We start from the raw sequence: 15,258 nt of genomic DNA, 5'->3' as shown, positions 1-15,258 counted from the left end.
TGTCAAGTTTGAAGACTCTAGGTCCAAGCATACCAAAGTTATACCATGAAATAAGAACTTTAACATTTTCGAGCACGCCGCCCGCCCCCCCGCCCGCCCCCCCGCCCGCCCGCCCGACAACATCAATCTATAAGCCGAGATTTTTTCGAAAAAAATCCGGCTAAAAATCTTATATTTATTTCTATACTGACATAAATATAAATTGATACATTCTAATTAAGTCTTTTTGACACTATGCTTTTTGACATTCAAAAGAAACAAGAGATTGCCAAGCAATATGGTCCCCTACCGGTGAAACTTCACCATTGTCAGTAAAAAATTAAACAAGAGCACCGCCTTGCGGGTGCAGACCGCTAATCTATTTTCTTTTTAAAGGTGAAGGGACTCTCATTTTCAACCACAAAGGAGGGAGGAGTGGAGTGAAGAGGGGTGTATAGTGTGGGGTTGTGGACATTTATTACATTATCTTCCAAAAAAAAAAAAAAACATCGGGGGGGGGGGGGGGGGGGGGGTGGGGTGGGGGTATAGTGTGAGGGTGTGGTGGTCATTTGTGAGATGATCTTAAAAAAAAAATAAATAAAAAAACATTAGGGGGGGGGGAGGGGGGGAGGGGGGGGAGGGGGGGAGGGCACGGGGGATGGTTTGGGTGAAGTCTATTGTGGTATGTCAGGTAAGAGTAGTTTCATCAAAGTATCAATCAAATCTAATCATAAATAAAGAAGTTATGGCAATTTTAGCAAAATTTAATAATTTGACCTTGAGAGTCAAGGTCATTCAAAGGTCAAAGTAAAATTCAAGTTGCCAGGTACAGTAACCTCATGATAGCATGTAAGTATTTGAAGTTTGAAAGCAATAGCCTTGATACTTCGAGTGATCGAAACACAAAATTTAACCATATATTAGAAGTTACTAAGTCAAAAAAGGGCCATAATTCCGTAACAATGACAACCAGAGTTATGCAACTTGTCCTTTTACTGTACCCTTATGATAGTTTGTGAGTGTTCCAAGTATGAAAGCAATATCTATGATACTTTAGGGGTAAAGTGGACCAAAACATAAATCTTAACCAAATTTTCAATTTTCTAAGTATAAAGGGCCCATAATTCCGTCCAAATGCCAGTCAGAGTTACATAACTTTGCCTGCACCGTCCCCTTATGATAGTTCATAAATCTTGCAAGTATGAAAGCAATAGCTTTGATACTGTAGGAATAAAGTGGACCTAAACACAAAACTTAATCAAATTTTCAATTTTCTAAGTATAAAAAGGGCACATAATTCTGTCAAAATGCCAGTCAGAGTTACATTACTTTGCCTGCACAGTCCCCTTATGATAGTTAGTAAGTGTTGCAAGTATGAAAGCAATAGCTTTGATGCTTAAGGAATAAAATGGACCTAAACACAAAACTTAACCAAAATTGTCAATTTTCTAAGTATAAAAAGGGCACATAATTCTGTCAAAATGCATGCCAGAGTTATCTAACTTTGCCTGCCCAGTCCCCTCATGATAGTAAGTAAGTGTACCAAGTTTGAATGCAATAGCATTGATACTTACTGAGAAAAGTGGAACTAAACGCAAAACTTAACCAAAATTTTCAATTTTTTAAGTATAAAAAGGGCACATAATTCTGTCAAAATGCACGCCAGAGTTATCTAACTTTGCCTGCCCAGTCCCCTCATGATAGTAAGTAAGTGTACCAAGTTTGAATGCAATAGCATTGATACTTTCTGAGAAAAGTGGACCTAAACGCAAAACTTAACCGGACGCCGACGCCAACGCCAACGCCGACGCCGACGCCAAGGTGATGACAATAGCTCATAATTTTTTTTCAAAAAATAGATGAGCTAAAAATTATTTGTTGCCATATCAACCAAAATGAAACAACTTGCATAATCTCCATATTGCCATCTATCCATGTTTAAAGTTTGATATAAATATGAAGAACTTTTAAAGTTATCGCAGGATCCATAAAAATGTGACGGACTGACAGACAGACAGACAGACTAACAGGCAGACAGACTAACAGGCAAACGGAGTTTCACCGGTAGGGAACAATTAATACCCTGGTAATTATGCTGCTACAACAGCCACGAGTTTCTGATTGATAGGGGCAGAGCTTTGAGAAAAAGAGGCTTAACGCTTGTGCATAAAATGTCTTCCCAGATTAGCCTGTGCAGTCCACACAGTCTCATCAGGGACTATACTTTCCTACTTCACTTGAATTTCGTTTAAAAGAGACGTCCTCTTACAAAAATCCATAAAAGTTGAAATTCTCATCCCTCATAAGCCTAAGCAGACTGCACAGGCTAATCAGGGACAAAACTTAACCCTTTACCACTAAGATATGTATTTTAACGCATTTGTTGGCCCTTAGAAAGTAAAATTTTATTAATTAAAGACCTTTCTTACTAGATTCAAGTTTTAAAGGCTTCATTTCAAACCCTCAGATACTAATGAGCAGCAAACAGCATACAACCTGCACCCGATTGTATAAACGCTGGCTATAGTTACCGCTCGGTAACATTCAAACCTTGGTAAGTTTGCGGTTATTCAGGTAAAGTAACCTTCAAGGTAACTCGATTGTATAAACACGATATACCGCAAAGTAACCTAACCACGCATAGTGAAATTTAACCACCGGTAACTTTAACCAAAACATTCCCACAATGCATTTTCTAATGACGTAATTTTCGCGCGAAGTGTCACGCTTATAAACAGCGACATGTATTTTTTTATCAAATTCTTTAACAAATGAATTCACAATAAAATAAATTGTAAATTTTAACTATGAGTTCATCAAAATGACCAGGGACAAATTGATAATGATGTCCGGATTTGCATCATTAAGCGGAATCCCTGGTGCTTCCAAACTGCAAGAGAGTGCTTACAAAGACGTCTATTCTTCTAGTTGTTCTAGATGTAACATAAAAATTTTACATGGTCGTCGTAACATGCTAGACTATTCTTCTAATTTGGTTTATGATTACAATAAACTTGCTTACTTTCTTGTGCAATAAGGGAATTTACCATAGACAAATACAACATTGTTCAAGTTTAAATATATCTTTGTATGCAGAAATCTGCAAATGCAACCGAGTTCACATACGGCTATTATTTGTGTCGTGTTCTGAGAAAACTGGGCATAATGCATGTGCGTAAAGTGTCGTCTCAGATTAGCTTGTTAAGTTCGCACAGGCTAATCAGGGACGACACTTTCCGCCAAAAATTGATTTTTGCTAAGAAGGGACTTCATTTTAACAAAAAAATGTCATAAAAGCGGAAAGTGTCGTCCCTGATTAGCATGTGCAAACTGCACAGGCTAATATGGGACGACACTTAAAGCACATGCATTATGCCCAATTTTCTCAGAACAAGACACATTTGATAAACTGCTCCGGTTCATTTTAACAGCAGTAATGTACATAGAGTACATGACGTAGCGTGTGACGAGGAAGAAAGTTTATTGAGTTCTCATTTGAATATAATGATATGGTGGCATAAGGGTCTTTATTCAACTATGCTAAAATAATTATCAAAGACCCTAGATGCAAACTCGTCAATTATTGAATTAAATGGATTATTTATGGATTTTAAAGGATTATTAAAGGTAAGATACTAGTTCGAACGTGTTTTGTTTTTTGTTTGTACTTTTGTTGTTCCCTGTTCTCGGAGAAATGATTTTAACATGAGCGCCATTGATGCATCGGATCACACACGGCATACCCATAACAGAATATAAGAAACACGTTCTGTGCGCCCTAAATTCGTCGTCCGAAGTCGGAAATCGTATTGCCCTGTAAATTAAGTCAAATAAAGTGTCAGTCGCTGCAATTTTGTTGTTTACTCGTCGAAATTGTGAAGCTCGTCGATGGTTAGCTTTTATGATGCCATTTTGTGCAAGTAACCTCTCGGTTACTTGTACTTACCCACCTAGGGAAGCAGGGTATGTTTTAACTGGGTTTTAACCGATCGGTATAACTAACCAAATTTTATACAAACGCTTACCGACCCGTAACCAACATGTTACCGACTTTTAACCGCCGGTATGTGGTTAACCGCCCGTTTAACTGTTTATACAATCGGGTGCTGAACAGACTGAGAGTTACTCGCAGGCTGTTCTGGTTTTATGCTGGTTGCAAAAGCCATTTTCACTTCATTAATGAGGGAAAGATTTGAGGCACATGCATTAAGCAACATTAACCCGGCTCTTAAACTTGCACCCAGAGCAGCACTTACCTGCCCAGGTCAATCCAACCACCGCCAAGAATATGAGGCCCGCCGCAGCTCCCACAGCCACAATGAAGAAGAACTTGAACTCGGCCTTTGTCAGGAAGGACTGAATGTACTTCAGCAGACTGTAGGCATTCAGCAAGGCAAACACTCCTGTCATGGGAAACATTGCTTAAGTAAATGAGTCGTGTTCTGAGAAAACTGGGCTTAATGCATGTGCGTAAAGTGTCGTTCCAGATTAGACTGTGCAATCCGCACAGGCTTATCAGGGACGAAACTTTCCGCCTATATTGGAATTTTGCTTAGAAGAAACTTCATTTAAACGAAAAATGTCATAAAAGCGGAAAGTGTCTTCCATGATTAGCCTGTGCGGACTGCACAGGCTAATCTGGGACGACACTTTATGCACATGCATTAACTTAAGTTCATTAAGCCCAGTTTTCTAAGAACATGACTCATATAGTCATTTATTTTGTTTCTTTCTTTGGATTTGTCACCCTTTTCAAGCTTTTCAGTTGTATTATAGCAGTCAGTAACCATCTTATTCTTTTCCTGTCTAATCTGGTTTACTAGTACTTAGTGCATATACTTATTCTAGAAACTGACAATTGTCCTATTTTGAATCAGTTTGAAAATGTTTATTTCTTTTGGCTGCATATATTTATTGATGTCATTTTTGCTCAGCATCAATTTGTATTAATGAAACCGGTTTGCATTTTTGCTTTATTTTAAGTATTTTTATTTTAAGTATTTTTAGCATCTCTTAATAAATCCAGAGATATTTAAAATACTAATTTCATATCAAAATGATGTGTTAAGTAATTCTTTTTTCTCTGATTTTATACTTCAAATTTTAGTTTCTTTTCTTTCACATTTTGACAAAAAAAGTAATTTATAAAAAATTTTTTAGAGGAGTGTCATGCTGTGTTCATTCAATATTTTTAAGCTTAAATATAAACCTTAATTTCAATTCTCATCAGGTAGGAAATAGTGAACAATTATCACATCTAGCTGAAAATCGCTGTCAATTCTCATCAGGTAGGAAATAGCAAACAATGATCACATCTAGCTGACAATCGCTATGTCAATTCTCATTAGGTAGGAAATAGCGAACAATGATCACATCTAGCTGACAATCGCTATGTCAATTCTCATCAGGTAGGAAATAGCAAACAATGATCACATCTAGCTGACAATCGCTATGTCAATTCTCAACAGGTAGGAAATAGCGAACAATTATCACATCTAACTGACAACGCTATGTCAATTCTCAACTGGTAGGAAATAGCGAACAATGATCACATCTAGCTGACAATCCCTATGTCAATTCTCATCAGGTAGGAAATAGCGAACAATGATCACATCTAGCTGACAATCGCTATGTCAATTCTCATCAGGTAGGAAATAGCGAACAATGATCACATCTAGCTGACAATCGCTATGTCTGTCATTGATTTCAATTCTCATCAGGTAGGAAAAAGTGAACAATGATCACATCTAGCTGACAATCACTATGTCTGTCATTTTGGGTTTGACAACTTTGCGCCTGATCATTCTTAATTATAAATTAGGTGCACTTGTGTGAAAAGCATGATCATTTTAACTCAAACATTGTTACTTTTATTACGGAGTGTATCCAATAATTAATGGACATAATAATGAATGAAATTCATTAATATTCTTACTTTTTCTGTTCAACATCCATTAAGCCATGATTTCAGCTGCAGCTTTCCACACTTAGTTGAAAGTAAGAAATAATTGGATATGGTGCAGAGAATCTCTGTTCTGGATATAGCCCACTTGCTGCAAGTCACATCATATACAAATTGCTTATGGTCTAAATGTTGCTTAAAACCCCGATTTTCTGCTACCCACCTGCGGAGGCCATGTGTTCACTGGTAGATATTGGATTGAACCCAACAAACGGCACCTGCATGGACAGTATCAGGCCCACAATGAAAAATGAGTTATATGCTGAAAATAAAAAATATATCAGCGTTATAAACTTGTGCGTTATGACAAGTATTGTATTAAAAACTTTTCTTTCATGGGAAAAATAGTTAGATGTCCCTGGTGGCTTTACAATTATTGGTTGTGATATAATTATGGGGAAAAAACATTTCCATGAAAATGAATATAATATATGCAGATTTCAAGAATTGTTAATAGTGCATTTAAAAAAAATATTAATAACTAGTATAATTATTTAAATTAAAAAGATTCGAAATAACATAGAGTGGTAGCACAAACTAGGTTTCTTATAGATAAGAAGACTGTGTACAGATAATTGGCTTGTTATTCAATTTTAGTAATTTGGAGAAAACTGACAATCTTTTATTAAGAAAATCAGACACATTTGTGTACCAAATGAGGCCGATTAAGGCACCTTATCTGAAGTGTCTTCATATGAGTTGCGTTCTGAGAAAACAGGGCTTAATTCATGTGCGTAAAGTGTCGTCCCAGATTAGCCTGTGCAGTTTGCACAAGCTAATCAGGGATGACACTTTTCGCCTTAATTTGCTTTTCGGTAAGGAGGGACCTCCTTGAAACTAAAATAACCATAAAAGCGGAAAGTGTCGTCTCTGATTAGCCTGTGTGGACTGCACAGGCTAATCTGGGACGACACTTTACGCACATGCATGAAGCCCAGTTTTCTCAGAACACGGCTCATATGCGGAGATAGCAAGGCACTCACCAACATATATACGCCTGGAGTAGCGTCCCATGAGTATCAATACAAACACGTGAAGGGGGATGAGGTTGATGATGAACACATAGCCACCCCACGCAGACACCTGCAAAACAGAGGCACATGTACTCAATATGTGATTTATTGATTTTTCCTTTCTTGCTCAGGTAAGTCAGAATTTGTGACTGTCTTCAAAGAAAGCAAACTTGCAAATGATTAATATCTGATTTATTATGAATGAATTTTCGTTCTTGAGTTTAAGTTTTTCGTTAGACAACGTCATTCATTAGAAACAGCTGAACCCATTCAATCAATTTTTTATAATTTAAGTGTTTTTTTTTATAATTTTAAAATATTTTTTGTGTTAAGGATGTATGAGCATGCATGAAACACTATGATACTGTGGAACTACTGCTTTTATTTTCGCTGACATACATTTTTGGGGATTCTTTAAATCAGGTATATTCCTTGGATCTTAATAATGCCTGATATGAGACGTCAGATTTATACATTTGTTGTTCATTTGATTTTGTGGTAAAGCTGACCAATAAAAATGAGTGTCAACCAACTAATACTGGCTTCACAGTAGCGGACAAAACAAACATGAAACCGTTACTATTTCTGAATACTTACCATGTAAAAATATGACAAAGCTGTTAAAATTGACCAATATAATGACCCAGTCTTCAGTGATTTTATCTGAAATAAACAACAGAGAAAATATTATTTTCTTGTTTACTAGACCTAAATAACCTTTATCGAAGGTCTCTGGTTTGCAATGTATATGGTGTAACTGGATTGTGGTGTGCTTATTCCACATAAGAGGAGTCTATAGGAGTGTTAGATCTTGATCTCCCCAAAAGACACCAAATACTGGTTTTATCAAGAAAGATAACTCAAGAATTAATGATAAGCTGTGGGCTTTCTATGCAATCAAACTAAAATAAATGATTTTCAACTAAACCTTCATTAAACTCTACAAAATCATGAAGAAGCACTTTCAAATATTGCACACTGAATTCCATGAATTTATTCTACTTAAATAAAAAAATAATCTTAATTCTGCATTTTCAAAGACTGATATATTCAAATAAAATGTGAACTAAAATCAAGGAATCTCAAAGAAAATGTAAACTGAATATGTTATCTATTCTCAGAGTTTTATCAAAAGGGTATAAATATAAACATATTTCATAAAAAAAATAAGAATGAATGCATTACCCAAAGATAATATGTGAACATAAGAGCAAAAATAGCAATTCCTTCGTTGTCATAGCTGCCAGCGACGGACCGAGATATATAGCCAGGCACTGAAACACAACAAAAAGCGCATGTCAATTATCAGTTGGAACTATTTTTAGTAAGTGGAGTAATTAAAAATCCGATACTTTTGCTTCTAAATTGTTTTGTGTTTCTGTCAATCCCAGACACAAAAAGAGGAGCATCACAAAAGGCATGCAAACCAATCGTTCACAGACAAATGTAAGGGATGATATTGAATATTTGGTATACATGGATACCTTAAAGCAGGGTTTTTTCTCAGCATTTTGGGAAAATGCCCATTACCTGGGAAATAACTCATGATGTGCAGACTGGTCTGGAGCTACAAGAGCCGCATTTTTTAATTGTGTGTGTTTTTTTTTTTAATTAAAAATGATTTATAGGTCAAACAACAAAGTTGAAATAAGCCCGTTGTCTCCCGATGTGTTTCATAACCAAGGACTAATACACTTTTTAATGTGTGTTAAAGCATTCAACATATATGGCTATTCCAATACTGAGTTTGGATAGGATTAATACACACTCATCTTTCAGTGCTGGAATCTGTTACTATGTTTATCAAACTTTTGAAAATTTGTCAATTTGTTGATAGGTCCCTTTCAAACTATACAATGATTTGAAAATTTATATAAAAATATATTATTTTTATCAGACTGTTATAGAAACCACTGTTTTTAAAATGAGAGTATGCACAGGGACACAAAATCACTAATGACGGGAAAAGCGTACTTTGGACTGAACACGATTTTCTGACTATACCTGACTGTCCAAACACAAACTAATCACACCAATGGCAATGAAGCACACAAACCAAATTCACCAATGGCTATGAAGCACACAAACCCAACTCACTAATGGCAATGAAGAACACAAACCCAACTCACCAATGGCGATGAAGCAAGCAGCAAACAGCCCTGCCCCTGCAGACCAGATCTCCTTTGTGAACAAGTACACCGACACTGCAGTCATACCACTAGGGACGACAAGAAATAAATAGTAACTGGTTCATTCATCACATAATGTAATGAACTCAACTATTTTACAGTTGAAGTTTTAGAGTGATGTGTTACCTTATATTTATATTGGAAGTTACACCAACATTTGGACACACTGTGTCTTCTTAAAATGCATTAAGAAAGTATTCTTAGTATACCATTTAATGTGCAACATTAAAATTAATACATTTTTTGCCAACTATATAGATTATATTGAATATTTAACAATCACAAGACCAACTCTTATTTTCACAATTGTTTGCCCACGTGTTGCGTACCTGAATATGGGAGCAAGGAAGACGCAGATGTCCCTAATGTGCACAGGAATGTTGAGGAGATGCAGGAACCAGTGGATGGAGCCCGAGGTCACCATCAGCCCGGGGTACACCTGCAGATGACAGGGGGTACATACATGGTGTTCATACACCGCAGGTACATTACACAGTATAGGCAGAAATTCTGACTGAGAACAGCAAAAAAAAATTTGATATGTTCAAATATTGCTTGAATTTTGGGTCAAACTTGGCATTAAACACCTCAATCTATATCATTCTTCATGTACAACATTTTGTTAATGACATAATCACCAGTGGAGGCCTGTATATGTTCAAACACTGAACGCATTTTTCTTGGTTCCAAGTTTATTCTTTATTGTTAAGACTCACAATGGGTTGGTCAATACAGGCCCAGAGCAGGTAGATAGATACTGAGAGAAATATGAACTGGAAACAAACAATCCATGTTTCCTGGGAGGAATACCAAAACAATCCAGAATGCTGATTTTCAAACTCCTTAGACTTTTAAGTTGATTTCATGAGTCATATTCTAGTAAGTTTAATTTTGTCTGATATCCCTTCCCAAAACTCCCAAAAGATGGTATTTTTCTTAACTCGTCATTTTGGGAAAACTATTTTCATACATACATTTTATAATAACCATGTTAAATAAAGCAACAAGGGAAAATGCAAATCCAGGAAAGTTGAGATGCCAATGAGGATGCATGTACAGGTTGGTAAAAAAGGATGAAAGTTTGGTAATAGCTTTTTCAGTAGCATTGATTCAAATAGTTTGGCAGAGGACAACGTTATAAACATGTGTGTAGTGTAATATATTTGAATATCAAAAGAGCAGATTAAAAGAACTAATATAAACATGCTAAAATTTCTTAAAAATAAACATGCCTTGTATTCTTTATTATTTTTGTGATTAAATTTTCGCCACATTGTTAACTAGAAATGGCGCGGCAGAGGCCGACGCGTATCCCCACGCCGAATGTTTGACCTAGGTGTGCCCCAGGGTTGGTAATGGGGCCATGCATAGCTGAGATTGACCGTATTGTCATAAGAGAAGTTCATCATCAATTAGAAGTGAATTGGTGTAGAAATGAAGAAGTTATAGTAAAAGGCAATTTTGGGTGGGTGTGACATATGTGGGCAGGGCGCCCCAGGGTTGGTAATTGTGCCATGCATAGTTGAGATTGACCGTATTGTCATAAGAGAGGTTCAGTATCAATTTGAAGTGAATCAGTGTAGAAATGAAGAAATTATAGTAAAAGGCAATTTTGGGTGGGTGTGGTCTATGTGGGCGGGGCGCCCCAGGGTTGGTAATGGGGCCATGCATAGTTGAGATTGACTGTATTGTCATAAGAGAAGTTCAATATCAATTTGAAGTGAATCGGTGTAGAAATGAAGAAATTATAGTAAAGGCAATTTTGGGTGGGTGTGGTCTATGTGGGCGGGGCCCCAGGGTTGGTTATGGGGCCATGCATAGTTGAGATTGACCCTAATGTCATAAGAGAAGTTCAGTATCAATTTGAAGTGAATCCGTGTAGAAATGAAAAAATTATAGTAAATGGAATTTTTTGGTGGGTGTGGCCTATGTGGGCGGGCGCCCCAGGGTTGGGATTGGGGCCATGCATAGTTGAGATTGACCCTTATGTCATAACAAAAGTTCAGTATCAATTTGAAGTGAATCCGTGTAGAAATGAAAAAATTATAGTAAATGGAAATTTTTGGTGGGTGTGGCCTATGTGGGCGGGGCGCCCCAGGGTTGGGAATGGGGCCATGCATGGTTGAGATTGACCGTATTGTCATAGGAGAGGTCCAGTATCAATTTGAAGTGAATCGGTGTAGAAATAAAGAAGTAAATGTAAAATAACCTAAAAAAATGAGTGATAATTTCTGACGCGGCCCCACCCCAACCGCTATAACTTTTGACCCAGGGGTCAGATCAAAATTCCAAATAGTGCAGGGTCGCACATATGCTCATAGCTACCATGTGTGTAAGTTTCAAGGTTCTAGTGCTTTTAGTGTAGGAGGAGATAGTGACCAGGACGGACGGACAGACGGACGGACGGACGGCGGAGATAACCACAATATCCCCACCTTTTTTTCAAAAAGCGTGGGGATAAAAATCAGTATTATTGCTATGCAAGTACAATTAAAGGCCCCAAGCTAGAGGGCAAGTATTGCTGCTAGTTACATCCACAGGGAGGTCTTGTTGACATGATTAAGGAAGTATAGTTCAATAACCTGTCACAGTTTACTTTTGATCTGCATATGAACTGATGCATATGCAGTTTCAGTACCTTGTCTTGTCAAATGTTGTGGTTGTAAATAACTTATCTATGACTTTTGTTCAAATGACTTCAAAATCAAGCTACAGAAAATCCAAGACTTCCAAAATAACAGTCATGGAGTTCCTATCATGTAAAGCTGAAGAAGTTGGCACAAACAGTAAATTGTCCGAATGTAAACATGTTTTGCATTAGCATATAAGCATTAACTGATATGAAACTAAGCTGGTAAAACCTTTAACTTATACTTGCACTGTTCAAAACTTTGCACTACATGTATTTGAGAAAAACTACCAAAATCAGAGGCAAATAGGTTCAGTCTTCACTTTTTAAGTTAATTCAAGCCCTGCTTCACAAAAATTAACTTGTACACCGATACATTTTTAACCTGAGGCAATTGTATGTAATTAAAACTTTTTTGGTTGAATTTGGAATACAAATACACAAAGGTTAAGTCAACGATAGCAACTGCAGCTGACTTATTATATAAAGATACCATTTAATTGTGATTATGCATATCACAATTATACCAACTACAGAATTCTACAAGAGATAATTGCAGAGGTCTCATCATTTCTCCTTCTGTATTAAATGTAAAAAGATATGATTGTATTTATTCCTATTAATATACAGAAAATGCAATTACATGAAATATTATCCCGGTCCAAAAACACTTAATGATGTGTGAAAAAGATTCAATCATACAAATAGAAAACATGGCGTTTCTTATTTTCTCAACTCTTTGAATGACCCCCATCAACTTCTCTTTTGCACATTGGATAAGTTGTGATACCAAGACTATGTTACAAACAGGAATCTGACCTATATCTTTTGCCTTGTTGAGAGACAAATTGTAGAAGATATGTTGTGCTCAAAACAAATTCATAAATGCATGCATGCTAACAACAAGTCATGATGGATTCTGTACATTTTCATAACAAAGGATCATGTTTTTGTAGCACTTTTTGTGCTTGTAAAGTTACATTTATGACAAGATTATTAATTAAACATGTATGAAATTATTGATTTACATTATCACATTTGTAGTCTTGTTCATCAAAATTCCTTATTCATTGAATAAATATGCAATTAAACCTGTCTTGTGTTAAAATCTACATTGTTCTAGTGGTTATCATACTTAACATTTGTATGTGAAATCATAAGCACTTATTTACAATTTACAATGTTTTGTGTGTCTTTTTAAGAATATGCAGTTACATAATTATAACAAGAGGGCCAAGATGGCCCTAGTTCGCTCACCTTTTTTTACAAGGCCTTGATCATTGCTTAGTTGAAAATTCAGTACACTAGTGCATATAAGATAGGTTCTTTTCTGTTTACTTTTGCAGTGTGAGCATATGATTAATTCTGATTGAGTACTGTCTATTTGCATGTTTTTTTTTGCATGCAAACATTTGCAAGTAATGCTAATTCTACATGTGTTGACAAGTTTTTTTTAAAGATTTGGACCTCCTGACCAAGATTTTGACCCCACATGACCCAATGTCAAACTTTGCATAGATATCATCAAGAAAAACATCCTGGTCTAGTATCATCATTATTGGACCAAAACTATGGCCTCTTGTGTGTTTACAAGATATCATTGGGACAAATCTTCTGACCAAGTTTCATGAAGATCGGACAAGAAATGTGCCCTCTTGAGTGTTAACAAGGTTTCTCAATAGCTAAATAAGGAAAACTGCCCCTCCCACTGACAGCCATGTTTTTCAATGGACCGGATTCACTTTTGAACTCAAACAAGATATCATTAAGACAAACATTTTGACAAAGTAACATGAAGATTTGGCATGAAATGTGACTTCTAGAGTGTTTACAAGGTTTTTCTTTTTTTAATCTAGTGACCTCATTTTTGACCTGGCCTGACCCAATTTCGAACTCGACCAAGATATCATTGGGACAAAGATTCTGACCAAGTCTCATGAAGTTCGGACAAGAAATGTGGCCTCTTGAGTGTTAACAAGGTTTCTCAATAGCCAAATAAGGAAAACTGCCCCGCCCACTGACGGCCACATTTTTCAACGGACCGGAACCACTTTTGAACTCGACCAAGATATCATTAAGACAAACATTTTAACAAAGTTACATGAAGATTGGGAATGAAATGTGACTTCTACAGTGTTTTCAAGGTTTTTCTTTTTTTTTGACCTAGTGACCTAGTTTTTGACCCGGCATGACCCAGTTTCGAACTCGACCGAGATATACTTTGGACAAAGCTTCTGACCAAGTTTCATGAAGATCGGACAAGATATGTGGCCTCTAGAGTGTTTACGAACAAATGTGGACGGACAGACGTAGAGACGACAAACAAAGACGGATCACAAAAGCACACCTGAGCAATCAGGTGAGCTAAAAAGGGATTAAAAAAATTTGGTCTATCAGTGACTATTCATATAAATGCTGATAAAATTAAATCAATGCAAATTGGCATTCCTGCGAGCATAACTTGAGCAAATATTTGTGATCAGATTTCATCAGTGTTATGAATTATTCATTCAGAATGAGTTTTGTAAAAATGACAATGTTTTTGCAAAAGCATTTTGAAAAGAAAATTAACAATATAGTCTATTGGGTCATATAAACATTTATTTTTAAACACCAATCTGAAAAAATATAAAATGCATTGACAATCAGGTATATAATATAAGTGTTAAAATGTAACAACTGTTACAAAAGGCATAATACATCAGACAAGAAATGTGTAAAAGACACAGATTCTTCTACAACATACATTTCTTATTTATTCGACATAAGACAAAGAACCATGATTCTGCCAAAACTCATATCAGAAGAACATTTTTTATACAACCATCTACATATTTAGGTCATTCAAATGAGAAAGCTTGAGCTCAAAAGAGGAGTTAACAAGAGATGTGTTCGTCATAAACACAATGCCCCCTATTGCGCTGCTTTGAATTATTTTTTTTACCTTTGACCTTGAAGGATGACCTTGACCTTGAACTTCCACCACTCAAAATGTTCAGCTTCATGAGAATGCTGCTTAGAAAATATTTGTTTGACCTTTGACCTTGAAGGATGACCTTGACCTTGAACTTCCACCACTCAAAATGTGCAGCTTCATGAGAACGCCGCTTTGAATTATTTTTTTTGACCTGTGACTTTGAAGGATGACCTTGACCTTGAACTTCCACCACTCAAAATGTGCAGCTTCATGACATACACATGCATGCCAAATGTGATGCTATCTTCAATATTGAAAAAGTTATGGCCAATGTTAAAGTTTTCGGACGGACAGACGCCATATATTTGACAATTGACCTTGAAGGATGACCTTGACCTTCACCTTTCACCACTCAAAATGTTCAGCTCCATGAGATACACATGCATGCCAAATATCAAGTTGCTATCTTCAATAGTGAAAAAGTTATGGCCAATGTTAAAGTTATTTCGGACAGACTGCTATATGCCACCCTACCGGGGGCATAAAAACATATAAAAACAAGAAATGTG

At 36.4% G+C, this 15,258-nt stretch overlaps 1 protein-coding gene across 1 annotated transcript in view; it reads right to left on the bottom strand.

The window, feature by feature from the left end:
- Nucleotides 1–15,258, bottom strand: part of LOC127859324 (dolichyl-diphosphooligosaccharide--protein glycosyltransferase subunit STT3B-like) — a 51,991-nt gene that overhangs the window by 14,111 nt on the left and 22,622 nt on the right. Inside the window, exons 3-9 of the mRNA XM_052396652.1 lie at nt 9,473–9,582; nt 9,084–9,172; nt 8,140–8,228; nt 7,552–7,617; nt 6,925–7,024; nt 6,105–6,203; nt 4,236–4,382 (exon numbers count right to left, since the gene is read on the bottom strand). Coding sequence (XP_052252612.1) covers nt 4,236–4,382; nt 6,105–6,203; nt 6,925–7,024; nt 7,552–7,617; nt 8,140–8,228; nt 9,084–9,172; nt 9,473–9,582 — 700 coding nt within the window. The remainder of the gene's footprint in view (nt 1–4,235; nt 4,383–6,104; nt 6,204–6,924; nt 7,025–7,551; nt 7,618–8,139; nt 8,229–9,083; nt 9,173–9,472; nt 9,583–15,258) is intronic.

The sequence above is a fragment of the Dreissena polymorpha genome, chromosome 15, assembly GCF_020536995.1.
Source record: "Dreissena polymorpha isolate Duluth1 chromosome 15, UMN_Dpol_1.0, whole genome shotgun sequence".
In the NCBI taxonomy this organism is placed as follows: Eukaryota; Metazoa; Mollusca; class Bivalvia; order Myida; family Dreissenidae; genus Dreissena; species Dreissena polymorpha.
This window is presented reverse-complemented; position numbering and strand designations above follow the sequence as displayed.